General features: G+C 44.5%; 2 protein-coding genes across 4 annotated transcripts in view; one reads left to right on the plus strand and one right to left on the minus strand.

Moving 5' to 3' along the window:
- LOC112246205 (carbohydrate sulfotransferase 11-like) overlaps positions 1–15,593 on the plus strand; it is an 86,863-nt gene that overhangs the window by 43,301 nt on the left and 27,969 nt on the right. The window lies entirely within an intron of this gene.
- Positions 293–11,639, minus strand: LOC112246203 (solute carrier family 41 member 1-like). Of its 3 annotated transcripts, none has more exons than XM_024414501.2 (10): positions 10,435–11,636; positions 8,704–8,811; positions 8,446–8,517; positions 7,649–7,793; positions 7,207–7,353; positions 5,933–6,077; positions 5,516–5,595; positions 3,536–3,670; positions 2,801–2,949; positions 293–1,388 (listed from the first exon to the last, which is right to left on the minus strand). In XM_024414501.2, exons 1-10 carry the CDS (start codon positions 10,627–10,629, stop codon positions 1,215–1,217), a joined length of 1,350 nt encoding a protein of 449 aa, XP_024270269.1. In that variant the 5' UTR covers positions 10,630–11,636; the 3' UTR covers positions 293–1,214. The 3 variants fall into 3 exon arrangements, with proteins under 3 accessions (XP_024270269.1, XP_024270271.1, XP_024270270.1); XM_024414503.2 differs by having other exon boundaries at positions 11,115–11,634; XM_024414502.2 differs by having other exon boundaries at positions 1,302–1,388; positions 2,739–2,949; positions 10,435–11,639.

The raw sequence follows: 15,593 nt of genomic DNA on the forward strand, positions 1-15,593 counted from the left end.
GGTTCTATCCCTACAACACGGGCATCGCTTTATGAAATCTGTGGTTTTGGTAATGTTTTACCGTGTGTGTGTGAGAAATAACTGTTGGGGTGATCAGCACAGGTATTCATGCCCCCCCCCGTAGCAGAAGTTTGGCCTGGGTACCGTGGTGTTGAAATGCAGGGTTGTCACAAGGACGTGTTTGAATGTTGCTGGTGGTGAGGTCACATTTTATTGATCTGTTTTGTAAAATCACATGACATGCATTGATTCTACTGTAAGATATGTGAATTCATAAAATGGAAGACAGGCATTGTATGTGAATGGTTTTACTCCAACAATGGAACACATTGATACAAATTGGGTTACTAAAATAAGAGCAAGTGAGCAAGTGCTCTCTAGGTACAATCTGACTATTGTTAACACAGAAACATACATACTAAGTCAACATGTGTCCTGTACAATTGAAAACATGATTATAACTGTTAATCTTTGGTGAAAGTTATATTGTTTGTGTCATTGCAGAGCATCAAAGATGATTTAAGCCTGTTTTTAAAAGTATATATTAATTGACTTAAAAGGCCCCACATGACTCCCGTAGTTTGTACAGTAATGGTTTGGAGGCACAAATGAAAATAGCAGTGGTCGATCATTGAAATTGTGACACATGGATTAATCCCATGTCCTCTATTGGTTTATAGTGTGTTTTTCCCGTGAGTGCATTAGTACATTTATTGTGACTAAACTCACAAGTGAACCATTTTTGAGCATGAGGATAAATGTATAGACAGTCAGCAAACAAACAAGCGCAGACAATATTATTGCTTTAGTACAGTGCATTTACCATTTGACCATTAAAGCGTTTAAAGCGTTCACATCTCAACAGGTAGCTTCTATGTGGTAACTGGGCGCTGAAAGACTGTCGAGCTACAGTATACAGGTACTCCCTTAGCAGCATTCATTTCTTAAGCCCTGTTAATACCTGGTTCTAACATGACGCCTTTTCCCTGATCTTTTCCACATTCTGATTGTGTAGACTTTTAAAAGACGCATTGTGATCAGATCTTATAAGTGTAAATGGACAAGATCAGGACGAAGGACGCATGTTAATGGCAGGCATAAACAGGGCTTCTGTGGAGCCAAGAGACCGTATGTGAAGTCAAGCTTGGTGGTTGTCGGAGGCCTGTGAAACTACAGTGTGTAGGCCACGTTGTTATATCTTAATTTCAGTCGCTCTAGACATGGTGGGCTGGTATAGATTGAATGGCCCTGAAGCTCAGGGCCAGGAAGCCGGTCCCCAACAGATCCCCCAGAGCCGTGAGGTACGGGATAGAGTAGTTATCCGGGTCCAGCCCCCTCCGCCACATCCAGCGCACCATCAGGTCAGCCAGGTACAGCAGAATCACAACCTGTGAATCAGTTGACAGCACGATGACTAACCCACTAGTGCAGGTAACTGAGGGAAGTTGGACTGTGCAGAAGCTGTAATACAATGTCCCTTTCACCCTGGGAAAGATGTATAGGCCATGTTCAATAGCTTCTCTGTTATACTGTCTAGTAACATCCCATTATTATGAGATTACTGGCAACCCACACTGTATGTGAACAAGTAAAAAGAAGTTGAGGTCATGTGAACAATAAACATTAAGGGCAAAAACGCGTACATGGTTCACACTGTCTGTATACATTTATTTTTGAAGTATCTAAAAAGTTGCTAATGACACCACAGGTCATATCAACTCTGAAAAATATGTTTAATCTGGTAAGTAGAAGGACTAAAACACTGGGCTGGTGTTCTACAGATGTATCGGTATACTGGTCAGCATTTTCAGCGACGTGTGGTTTGAATTGCAGCGCCAGAGTTTGGCAAGAGGGCTGAAAACAGTAAATCTTTTATTAACATTTCTACTAAGGCCGTTGTTTATATCGGCAATGGCTCTCGTAGTGTAAAACTATGATTTACTCGACCCAAACCCTCAATGTGTGAGATCCAAACAAAAGAGAGGCGTAGTATTAAGGAACATCTGTCCTTGAAATGGACACGGGCCAAAGTTAGTTACTTTAAGGAGCCGTTCTCTCTCTGTGGGTCTAACCCCAAGAAGTTCTGGAAAACGGTTAAAGACCTGGAGAATAAACCCTCCTCACAGCTGCCCACGTCTCTTAAAGTTGATGTTGTGGTTGTTATTGATGTGGTTGTGGTTTAATGACCACTTCATTAAGTCAGGATTCCTATTTGACTCAGCCATGCCTCCTTGCCCGTCCAACATTTCCTCATCTTCCACCCCTTCTAATGCGACTATCCCCAATGCTTCTTCCTCTTTTACCCCTGTCCTGATACAAAGTTTCTCCCTGCAGGCAGTTAGTAAGTCAGAGGTGCTCCTGAAACTTGACCCCAAAAAACTATCTGGGTCAGATGGTTTATACCCTTTCTTCTTTAAGGTTGCTGCCCCTGTCATCGCCAAGCCCATCTCTGACCTTTTTTAACCTCTCTCTCCTTTCTATGGAGGTTCCCACTGCTTGGAAGGCAGCCACAGTTCGTCCTTTATTTAAAGGGGGAGATCAAGCTGATCCTAACTGTTATAGGCCTAGTTTCCGCTCAGGTTATGGATGTGTCACTGCAACCTTAAAGGTCCTCAATGATGTCACCATTGCCCTTAATTCTAAGCAATGCTGTGCTGCTATAAAATTCCCCAGGGGCCATATTCAGTCTTCACCAAGGTCACAACTTTTTTTTAAATTCATTTTTCACCATATGTCACCTTTTAAAGTAGGAGTGGTACAGTGGGTCATGTCTGTGGTACATATCAGTTTGACCTCTGACCTGTAGCAGGGCCGCACACAGGTAGAGGCAGACAAAGGCAGGCGTGAGGGCGCCATGGCCGCCATTCAGTAAGTGGATGGTGTAGAGGAAAAGCAGGTGACCCGGAACTACCAGGAAGACTAGAACCCTCGCTGACTTGGAGTTGACCCCTGTTGATGTAAACAGGAGACTTAGAGGACATCTTAAAAGTAAGCAGAAAATAAGCTAAACTTCCAAAAGCCTTTTAATGTCTAGGAGGAAGTGTACAAGAGCGGGCAGGGTACTGACGACTGTTACGGGTTAGTAATATTGTGTGTAGATGTGTGCAGTGTTCATTTGACCCCTCTGCTTCTTTTGTGTTTCTTTTAAGTTTGTTTGACTGGTTAGCTGAGGAGCTGAAGGTCAGGTAGGGGCCAGGCCAGTGTTGTGAAGCAACGGCAAGGGTCAGGACAGTGTTGTGAAGGTCAAGCAAGGACAGTGTTGTGGTTTGAAAGTCAGGCAAGGGCATGGTTGTGAGCTGGAGGTCAGTCAAGGGTCAGGGCAGTGTTGTGAGCTGAAGGTCAGGCAGGGGTCAGGGAAGTGTTGTGAGCTGAAGGTCAGGCAGGGGGAGTGTTGTGAGCTGAAGGTCAGGCAGGGGGAGTGTTGTGAGCTAAAGGTCAGGCAAGGGTCAGGGAAATGTTGTGAGCTGAAAGTCAGGCAAGGGCAGTGTTGTGTCATCCTGTGTGTTTGAAGTTGAAGTGTGTTTTGACTGCTGACCTGAGGAGCAGAAGGTCAGGCAGGGCCCAGGCCAGTGTTGTGTCATCGGGAAGGGCAGGGTCCCTGGCATACTCCAGTAGTGTAGGTAGGTGGAGATGCGGCTGGCCTGGATGGCTACCAGGTTACCTCCCACACCTGGGTGAAGGGAAGGAGCCGAACAGTCGTTGAAATACCAGTATAATTATACATAATGTTGTTATAAGCAACAGCTGTTAAAAATACCATTTTTATAATCGTATTTTGTTGAATTTGTCTGTTGGTCCTTTGTAGTTCAGTTGGTAGAGCATGGTGCTTCTAACACCAGGATACTAGGTTTGATTCCTGGGACCACCCATATGCAAAATCTAAACACACATGACTTGTAAGTCACTTTAGATAAAAGTATCTGCTATATGGAATATTATAATTAGTTATTTACATATTTAGGCTTGAGCTTTGGGTTTAGTAAATTATAGGTATTTTCAAGGTTATGATGAAGCGTCTTCAAGGTAATTTTAGTTGATTTTGTTTTTCTGCAACTCTTTCTAGTTAATTATGTAGGGATAATTCTGATGTGAATGTAATGGCATATATTTAAAGTGAGTTTGTGCGCAGAGATTGCATGATCTTGTGTCCATTGGAGGTAAGGAGGATGGAGGGAGAGAGGTGGAGAAAGACAGAAAGATTGATAGGCAGAAAGAAAGAGGGAAGAAGATAGAACAAGATTGGGAGGCAGAGGGAGAAAGGTAAGAGATGAATAAACAAGACGGGAGGTAAAAAGAGAGTGCGTAAGAGAGAGAGAAAAAACACTGAATGGCAATGCAAATGTACTTCCTGTCTTGAAATGCCGATTAATGCGAAAAGCTTTGCTAGCGCTAGCTGAGGCTGGCAAAGATATAGAGGAAATCCTCTGAAGCAGACAGTACATAGTTGTCATTCTAAAGAGGTTTATGTAAACCTTATTGTTAGTCTTCTCCAGCGATGGTGGCTAGCCATGGGCAACAAACATTGCCATGCTAGTCTTAGGCTGTGTTTACACAGGCAGCCCAATTCTGATCTTTTTTTTACTAATTGGTATTTTGACCAATCAGATCAGCCCTGAAAAAAATATGCTGTGAAAAGATCTGCTGTAATTGGTCAAAAGACCAATGAGTGGAAAAAATATCAGAATTGGGTTACTTATTCAGTTGCACAACTGAATGCATTCACATGTCTTTCGCATTTAACCCAACCCCTGGGGGGGGGCTACCTTAATTGATGTCATCAGCCCCTAGAGAGCAGTTGCTGTTGGGGGTTAATTACCTTACTCAAGGGCAGAACGGCAGATTATTTTACTTTGGCAGCTCGGGGATTCAAACCAGCAACCTTTCAGTTACTGGCCCAACGCCCTTAATCGCTAGGCTACCTGCTGCCCTTAAAACATTCAACTTTAAAATGACATTGTTTACAATAGTGCAGTGGCTTCATGTAATTAGTCACACAAGTTATAGTAATTTACTGTCATACTTCAAAGACTGTTTAAATGTAACAGGACAAGAACCACGCCTGTCTATTATTTTGTCAAACATGCCATCTATCTTTCCACCAAGACAACCAGATGTTGTCTTCTAAGGAAAGGAGTACCAGATTTGACATTTAAGCTTACATCATATGTTATAGTAGTGGACAAGCTAGGGATGAGTGGAACTTAATACTCTTTTCAGAACCACTTGAGACCAATAAAGCTCTGGCTTCTCGACTCGTACCCATGTCCAAATGAGATGTCATGGCGATTTTACAAGATACATATTTAGCAATGGTAAGCAGCATTGCAAATGGGGTAAACCTGTTTCTAGTTTTTCCCATGTAGCTGTTTCTTAGATGGCTCCTTGAGGATATTTGTTAGGAGGAAGTAAGAACTCTTCAACATTTAAATAATATTGAGACAAAATTTAAATCTGAGCATTGAATTACACACATGCCCCACTCTTTGATCTGAGGAGTTAGGTTCGGTCCACTCACCGTTGATTACGGGAGTGAACACCGCCATCCCCTCAAAGTTCGGGTCGCTCACTGTCTTATCCAGTATCAGGCCCCCAATACTGTGGTTTACAAGGATACAATGGGACACAAACGTCACATAACATGTTCAAAGCTGTAGATTGTCTAAGGGGCAAGTGATAAGTTCCACTCTGTGTCCTCCATCTGCACTGATCTGAAAGGAGAGGATAGGTGAAAGTGATCTGGTGCATTTATGCCTACTGAGCAGTAACTGTCACCTGTCCAGTTCTGTAAAATCAGTTTGGATAAAGGTGACAAAAGGCCTTCAAGTTGCGATCGTAACTGCAAGTGAATATACAGCATGTTTGTTTCTTCGAAATCTACTTGAACGCTCATGGATTGAACATTGATAGAATGCTGATAGCCCCAGGCATTTACCTGCTGATGGACATGGCCATGATGACGGGCTGCCACCCAGACCTCAGCACCTCTCTGATTGGAGGAGAGTGCCGGGCAATGACCACCCACAGCGGAATGAGAACCAGGAAAAAGCCACACACCAGAGCAGGCAGGTACCACATCTCTGGAAGACAAGAAAGGTTGTGTGTGTGTGTGCGTGTGCGTGTGCGTGTGCGTGTGCGTGTGTGTGTGTGTGCGTGTGTGTGTGTGTGTGAGAAAGTGGGCACATTCCACATGCACATTTTCTATGCAGGTAGAAAAGAAGTGTTACATCTGCAAGACATATTGTATGTCAACATGATAAAATGATTCTATAATCTGGGCAGACCTGAATGGAAATTGCTGGAACCCACCCAATGTACTGTGTTGGACATTTATTAAGCAGACCTGAAATAACTAGTCGTGAAAGAAACTGTGCTGCCCTCTACCGAAGACACAATTGAAGTACCGAATATTAATTTTCTTTCGAGAGATTTGAGGATATTTCATTTGGAAACTAATAAGAGATGTTTTATTGGAAAGGAAAATGAATGTGAAATGAAATGGTGAAGTTATGTAAGATATCTTGTTGGTGCTCATAGTCTTTTCCAGTTGGAAATAATGAGAGATCAGTTTCAAACCAACACATTCTACTAAATACTTTGAACATTTGAAAGAACTGGCCTACTGTCTGATTCTTTACCCTTCTCGTCAAAGAGTGCTTCATGGATTTAAATGGGACGGATTGGTTTAAGAAATATTGTGGAAACTCCATCTAGTCCACCCCATGCATACATCAATTCAAAATGTTTAAATCCATGAGGGGGAGTGAACAAGTGCCCATTTCAGGGGAAGTGTAGGGAATCAGAACCCAGGCATAATGGAAATGTCTCCACCAAGGCTTTGCTCAATATTGCATCCAGCCCTAGGAATCATCAATATGGGCCTAGTCAGTGATAGGGGTTAAGGTTCAGATAACATTGGGCCTATTAGATGTCAAACATCCTTTCTTACTTTTATATATATTTTTTGACTGGACAGAAAGTCAGGGGGACAGACAATGAAAAAGCAACGACAGGTAGGATGGGGGCAAACAGTGGGTGTACCGAGGCTCGAACCACATCGCCGGGGCTCGAACGCCATCGCCGAGGCTCGAACGCCATCGCCGGGGCTCGAACGCCATCGCCGGGGGAGCACGTGTGGTCTGGGAGTTGAGTGTTACCGCTCGACCAGACACCGGCACATACCACTTATTCTGCTGTCAGTGATCTGACCTTTAAACCGGAAGAGGAAGCTGCTGACCCCAGCCAGCAGAGAGAGGGTGATGAGGTCACCCAGGCTGGCAGCGATGGGCGTGGCCACGTTGTCAGGGTTGATGCCCACCTTCCTGGAGCCAATGATCACTCCCACCATCACCAGGCCTACCGACACAGAGAGCGGACTTTAGATCTAGAATCATCTAGTTGGGAATACATTTGTTGGATAAAAACCCTATTGTCAAAATCAAAACTCAGGAATACATAATAATTACCAAAATACCCAAATATAAAACATTATTCTTTGAAATGCCCACTGAGATCTTAATCTTAATTGTGTACTCTGATTTAGCTATGAAACACTAACTTAATTAATATCTGAACAATGGAAGTGACACTACCTAACACTATCACTGGCTAGTGGCATGACAGCTATTGTGGTTTTGTCAGGTTGACTTGCCCAATGACAGGGCAGCTACAAAGGCTGTGGTGATGCTGCTGGCACATAAAACAGCAGCCTGCAGCAGGTCTACACGACCCCTGGTCATCGCGCCCAAACCCACTGCAGCTACCGCAGCCAGGAAACCCACCACTGTGGCCTGGACCTATGGAGGGAGAGAGAGAGAATAGGAGCGGTAGGGAGGGGAGGGGGAGCAGAGAGAGAGGGAGAGGGGAGCAGAGAGAGAGGGAGAGGGGAGCAGCAGAGAGAGAGAGGGAGAGGGGAGCAGAGAGAGAGGGAGAGGGGAGCAGAGAGAGAGGGAGAGGGAGCAGAGAGAGAGGGAGAGGGGAGCAGAGAGAGAGGGAGAGGGGAGCAGAGAGAGAGGGAGAGGGGAGCAGAGAGAGAGGGAGAGGGGAGCAGAGAGAGAGGGAGGGAGAACAGAAGATGCAGCAAGGGAAGAGAGTCGGGAGGGAAAGGGAGAGAGAGTGGAAAAGGAGCAAGGGAAGAGAACGGAGAGCAGGAGAGGCAGGGAGCAAAGGGGAGAAAGAATGAACAGAAGAGGCAGCAAGGGAAGAGGAGAGGGGGCAGGAAATAAAGGAGGGAGATGTAGGGGGATAGAGGGAGGGAGGGAGAATGAGGCATAACACTGAGACATGTCATTGCCTTGATACAGTGAACCCTCTTGTGCCCTCTGTTGGATTCACAGATAAACATACTTTATAATAACGTGTGGTTGACATTACAGGCTAGCCAAAGTGACAGCACTGGTTTGATAAAATGCCATTGGCTGTGTTTGCTGAAGGAGAGGTCAATGTCACCTGAATGAGAGCCAGGTTGCTACACACTATCCTCCACTGCTGCTTTGGATCATCCAGCTGCCCAGTATTCGCCTGATAGGGACATAGACCATTTATAAAGGAACGGGAGAAATATTTAACATTTTAAATGGTGTGCGTGTGAGTTTGTATGTAAAATCTAGATTTAGTTTTACATTCAAACGTTGTGGCAGCGTTGAGTGTGTGTATGTGTGTGTCAGCAGTGTCTGTGCGTGTGTGTGTTTGTGTGTGTGCACTTACTGCTGTAGACAGTCTGGATGCCAGTGTCATCTCCAGGTTGCCTTTCAGACCCACCAGGGCTGGCACCAAGATAAACACCTCTGTGATCTCCTTAAACACTTCCCAATGCTGAAACATACACAATGACCTCGTTAAACATGTCCCAGTTCTAAAACATGAATAATGATCTCCCTAAACAGTTCCCAATGCTGAAACATAACAATGTCCTCTTTAAACATGTCCCAGTTCTAAAACCTCAATAATGATCTCCCTAAACAGTTCCCAATGCTGAAACATACACAATGATCTCCTCAAGCACCTCCCAGTGCTGAAACATAACAATCCCTCCTGACACTGCCAGCCTGGTTGCCAAATATACAGTTCTCATGCTTTAGCCAACTGCTTGGTCGTTGTCATGCCAAAACCGAAAGGAGTTGGATCAAGCACAAACAGATCTGGCAACCAGAATAATTCACTGTAACAGGAAAAGACTATTACCACTATTATATCATTTCTTTATTCAGATTAAAACCATAATCTTTTGCTGTTGTCATCCCATTATAATCTAATAATAATAATCTGAACATGTTAAGTATTAGTGACACTAAAATTACAGTCTTACTGTAACTTAGTGGCATACAATAACTCTTGTTGATTACAGGTGAACATTTGTTTATTTCTTCACGTTTTCATTTCCAATTGAAAAGGAACTAAATCCCTGAGCTTTCAAGGCTGACTTCAGTCAAAGTCACTACCCAACCCACCAACCTATTCCATTATTCAGGGAGTCAGTCACGCCATGCGACTGCTGGGATCTTTCCAAAAGGTGAACCAGGGAAAGAGCTATTTTGCTGCTCTATACTTATTTGCCTATATGTCATTTGTGCTACTCTACTATATATACACAATGCCTATCTGCATGTTTTGTAGAATGCACTTTGAAGGGCAAGGTACTGACCTCATCAGTCAAGTGGGTTATCCATCCTCAAAATGTACCATGGAGTATTGCCACAAGTTAGCCTGAGTCCCAGTTCTGTTTGCGCTGTCGTGCCAACTCCTATTGACAATGACATAGGAGTTTGCAAGACAGCACAAGCAGATCTGGGACTCGGGCTAAGCTTCAAGTGCATGATCTTTTCGATATTGACACACATTTTCAAATGGCTGCAGCACTCTCGTGTCGTGGATGCTCTTTCTAGCTGTCATTTATAGCCACTGTCAGGGGTCTTCTGACTGCTCTTTGAAACAGCTTTCAAGTCCCCAGATAGATTTGCTGCTATCCTCCTGTCGTCTGTTTATCAGTCTCTCCTATATTTTCCAAACCATGCATGTCAAAGCACCTCCTACATTTTAAATTGGCCTCTTTATCATTTCATGCTACATCTCCCACAGTTCTCAATGCTTTCCTGATAGTTTCTTCCTACACTTTTCATAGCAAACAGCTCGGCTCCTCTGGTGACACAAGTGTCACGTTGCCGGAGATGACTCAATAGTGCCTGCGTCCCAAATGGCAACCTTGTCCCTATATAGTGCACTACTTGGTCCCTGGTCAAAAGTAGTGCACGATAAAGGGGATCGCTGATACAAAGCAATCTGCCCATGTAGACACCTAAACCTCTGTGGCAGCTAATCTATCTCACCTGTTTTTTTCTTAGATTGAAGGGGATTTACTCAACACATCACAGCATGCCCAGATAAATACAACACACACACAAACAAACACATACACACACACTCAAAGTTAGCTCATACTTGAACCAAGTCCATGACTATGCCTGCCGCCACCATGCCCAGGCCAGCCACCAGGTAGGGCAGTAGGATCTGAGCCAAGATGAGCCAGGCACTCTCAGGCAGATAGCCATGGGGGGAGCGGGTTAGCTTACAGGTGAAGCCCCTCAGCTTCTTCCCCTGGTAGCACAGCTCTAGCTCTAAATGGGTGACCACCATGGTCTCCGCAGGTCGCAGTTACCCCATCTGGAAAGTCCCCAGTAGGGGTTAAGGGAGTGACAGCTGCCCTTTTTCACACCAATCTCCACCACTAATATCTTCTCTGTGGTATGGTCTCCTCTTTGATAGTTTAGTTTAGTGAATGGGGAGATTCCTTCCAGTCGACAGCAGAAAATCGCCAAACGCTCTTCAACCAATCCACTGGGCTCAACGTATTTCAGGGGCTTTAGAATGACAGTATGTTTGTCCTCCTGAATGAGAATGACATTAGAATGACAGCTTGTCCTTCCATCTTTAGTCAACGTTGCTAAGATAACACAACCAAGAAAGAATGCCAATGGTGGAGAAGGCTGAAGAACGACATAGACTGCCTTTGACCTCTGGGATGGAGGTCACATACACACGCAGATATGGGTCCTCCAGATAGGGGTGTCTGCCAGGACTCTTCTGACACCCGCTGCTGACAGACAGACACAAACACTCACACACACACTCCTCACGATTCGCTCTTCAGTAGGCGAGCTGCCGAGGAGCTCCGCTGGAAGCAGCCGGTGCATTTGCCGCCGCGGGGCCTGAAAAACGTCCACGTCCTCTGCGACAAGGACAACCAGAAGGCTGCTAACTTTTTCTCTGCCCTCCCCAGCCGCTGCTCGTGATGCCTCTGCTCGTCCCACTGCCCTGTGTGAGCAGCCTGGCTGGCCTGGAGTCCCTTTCTCATGTTGGGTTGGAGAGAAGTGACGTGGGGCGCTGGTTGGTGAGTCGCAGATGAAAAACGAGGTGATAATAGATGACGGTCCGTGGTTCTAAGGCTCGGAAGGCGAAGGACTGCAGGGTGACATTGAGTGGGGATGATGAGGTGTGAGTCCCGAGGCGAAGCATTAAGAGTACCTGTCCAGTCGCTGGCAGGGGTTTCCTCTCCTCTGGGAAGCAAACAAATTGGGTCGTGATGGTATTTCTGTGCAAGTGGGAGAGAAGGAGGGGGTGCTGCTGTCGTCTGTGCGGGCAGGGCTATCAGACTGAAACGGGTGGGAGGGAAGGAGGGGGTGCTGCTGTCGTCTGTGCGAGCAGGGCTATCAGACTGAATCGGGTGGGAGGGAAGGAGGGGGTGCCTGCTGTCGTCTGTGTGAGCAGGGCTATCAGACTGAAACGGGGTCTATATCTCTCTCTTTCTAACCATCTCTCTCCTTTGCTCTTTCTATTTTCTTTCTTTCTACCTTTCCCTCTGTCTCATGATAACTCCATCTTGTTCCTCTCTCTCCTCTCTTTTCTTCCTCGTTGCTCCATCCTTAGTGCCAGCATGTGTTGTACCTGTCACCAACATGTGGCATAAGCCTGGTCCCCTCTAAAGGACATCTGTTCTCTTTTCTGACTGTCTCCCCTCCATTTGTGTAACATCTTCTGAGCTTATGGGGTTTTGGCTCTTTCTACCTGTTAGTATTATTAGCCAGTCTCTCACCCAGTGTCTTTTTTCTATTTATCCCCCTTCTCACTTCAATTCAGAGTGAAACACTACATTGACTAGAGAGACATTTAGTAAATATTTGCCAAACACTGGAAGTGACGTAAATATCAATAGCTTCTTAATCCTTCATGACCATGACCGACATTTGAGACCTGCATGCTGTTATCCAGAGGAGAGAAGGAACCGAGTTCAGCTCTTTATCCCTCCTTGTCCTATAGCCTCCCCACCCCCACACACGCACACACTGAAAGTGACTCAGCTGAGGCGTCCCTGAGACGTGGCGTGGACAATCTGTTGCCTCCTGCTCCGCCACTGACACCTTGTTGGAATTTAGAAGCCCCGTTTATACCTGGTTCTAACTTGCGTCCTTTGTCCTGATCTTGTACACATTTTGATTGTCTAGACCTGTCTAAAAATGTGGACACAATCAAAAGACACATTGCGATCAGATCATCCTGCCCCCCTCCGGACGTAGTCAGATACGCATTGTGTCTGGATATCTTACAAGTGTAGACAGATCTGGACAGAGAAACCATTTAAATCATCATCATTATTCTGCCCTCTAAAATCATTGACAGATGGCACTATTAACTGATTGCATCCACAAGTGTCTTACAGTAAATAAATCTGACATTGAATGAATAGCTGTGAACACATTTGCATAAAGGAAGGAACCAGGAAGTCTGGTCACAATGCAGACACAGTGGATGGATAACAGACACAGTTTAATACCATGAGTAGCAGTGGAGGCTGCTGAGGGGAGGAGGGCTCATAATAATGGCTGGAAAGGAGCTAATGGAATGGCATCAAACACATGGAACCCAAGCTTTCAGTTGTATACACACAGCCATTGTGCAGTCCCCACAATGCTTGTGTAATTATTTTTGTGAAGAAAAACGATCAAAACCACTGTCAAATATGCGGTACAACAGTTGTACAACTTGAGTGTGAACCTGGCCTATTTCAGCCATATAATCCTCAGTGTGTGTGCAGTGAAAACAAAGTTTAGTGAAACTTACAAGCTATACATGTAGTAGTCCACACTGACATATTGATAGCAATGGCCTTTCGGGTTTGTTGTTATATGGCAAGTCTATGGGACTCAATATGACAGGCTAGACAACCCATTACACACCTTGAGTTGGATCCAGGATTACATAATGAAATCCAAGGAAATACTGTCTAGCACTTGCTATGCAGAGCTTGTCTTTAGGCCGAGGTTTTTGTAGATGTGGTTGCATTTTTTTATTAGGAACTGTACAGATCGAGACGAATGTGATGCATTTGTGTATGTTATACTGTACTACCTTCTCTGTCGGACTGTGGTCCGTCAAAAGTTTAATGCTTTGACATACAGTGCCTTGTGAAAGTATTCGATATAAAACTGTATTTTTTTGTGAAGAATCAACAACAAGTGGGACACAATCATGAAGTGGAACGACATTTATTGGATATTTCAAACTTTTTTAACAAATCAAAAACTGAAAAATTGGGCGTGCAAAATTATTCAGCCCCTAAACAGCCCCTAAACTGCTGTTCACAAATGCTCTCCATCCAACCTCACTGAGCTCGAGCTGTTTTGCAAGGAGGAATGGGAAATTTCAGTCTCTCGATGTGCAAAACTGATAGAGACATACCCCAAGCGACTTACAGCTGTAATCGCAGCAAAAGGTGGCACTACAAAGTATTAACTTAAGGGGGCTGAATAATTTTGCACGCCCAATTTTTCAGTTTTTGATTTGTTAAAATTTTTTGAAATATCCAATAAATGTTGTTCCACTTCATGATTGTGTCCCACTTGTTGTTGATTCTTCACAAAAAAATACAGTTTTATATCTTTATGTTTGAAGCCTGAAATGTGGCAAAAGGTCGCAAAGTTCAAGGGGGCCGAATACTTTCGCAAGGCACTGTATGTAAACTCTTCATTAAGATGGACAACAATACTGAGTAAAAACAAATCAAATCAAATCAAATCAAATTTTATTTGTCACATACACATGGTTAGCAGATGTTAATGCGAGTGTAGCGAAATGCTTGTGCTTCTAGTTCCGACAATGCAGTAATAACGAGCAAGTAATCTAACAATTCCAAAAAAAACTACTGTCATACACAGTGTAAGGGGATAAAGAATATGTACATAAGGATATATGAATGAGTGATGGTACAGAGCAGCATAGGCAAGATACTCGATATCATCTACTGTACAGTATATACATATGAGATAAGTATGTAAACCAAGTGGCATAGTTAAAGTGGCTAGTGATACATGTATTACATAAGGATGCAGTCGATGATATAGAGTACAGTATCAACGTATGCATATGAGATGAACAATGTAGGGTAAGTAACATTATATAAGGTAGCATTGTTTAAAGTGGCTAGTGATATATTTACATCATTTCCCATCAATTCCCATGATTAAAGTGGCTGGAGTAGAGTCAGTGTCATTGACAGTGTGTTGGCAGTAGCCACTCAATGTTAGTGGTGGCTGTTTAACAGTCTGATGGCCTTGAGATAGAAGCTGTTTTTCAGTCTCTCGGTCCCAGCTTTGATGCACCTGTACTGACCTCGCCTTCTGGATGGCAGCGGGGTGAACAGGCAGTGGCTCGGGTGGTTGATGTCCTTGATGATCTTTATGGCCTGTTTGTCATTTCCAACCTGAAAAGGACTGGCCAAAGAGCAGTTTGGGCAAATGCCCAGTGGGCCAGTCTATCTTTAGGCCGGTGGGCCAGTCTTATGAGGGGGAAAAAAGGGAGAGAAGTGTAACTGTCCACACTAATAGGCTTATGTCATCCCGTTATGCCAAGACTGACATGTTCCTAGTGGTGGCGTGCCATTGAGGTCCCTGTGACCCCCCACAATGTCCCAGCTTCTCTCTGAGCTGCAACCTTTACATTTTAACGTGGATCTTCCGCGATACGGATTAAATGCAGCCCTTACATTCCCTTCACCCACCTGTACAGCATCCAGAACTATGCCTGCAGTCATCATCCCCAGCCCGACCTCAAGTTACGGCACCACCACCTGTAGACAGATCTTCCTGGAGCTCTCTGTTCAAATCAAAATCAAATCAAATGTATTTATATAGCCCTTCGTACATCAGCTGATATCTCAAAGTGCTGTACAGAAACCCAGCCTAAAACCCCAAACAGCAAGCAATGCAGGTGTAGAAGCACGTTGGACTTGTCTTTCTCCTAATCTATCTTATTATTAGTCCAAGACAGGGCAGGAGACCTCCATTGAAGATCATTCTTGGTGTGTGATACTGTCTAACACACAAGTATGCACAAACAAAGACTCACGCATTTGCTGCCAACCAGGATTCCTCCATGACCGGTGTTGTCTTTTCAGCCTGCCCTCCCCCTTGGATACAGTCTCTTGGATACAGTCCAATTTGAATTAGCAATTTAACAAATGGAATATGTAAGTGGCAAATACCAGTGTCATGACGTTGGGTACAACTCTTTGGGTACAGCAAGCCCCATCCCCCTCTCCCTGCCTC

The sequence above is a fragment of the Oncorhynchus tshawytscha genome, linkage group LG07, assembly GCF_018296145.1.
Source record: "Oncorhynchus tshawytscha isolate Ot180627B linkage group LG07, Otsh_v2.0, whole genome shotgun sequence".
Classification (NCBI taxonomy): domain Eukaryota; kingdom Metazoa; phylum Chordata; class Actinopteri; order Salmoniformes; family Salmonidae; genus Oncorhynchus; species Oncorhynchus tshawytscha.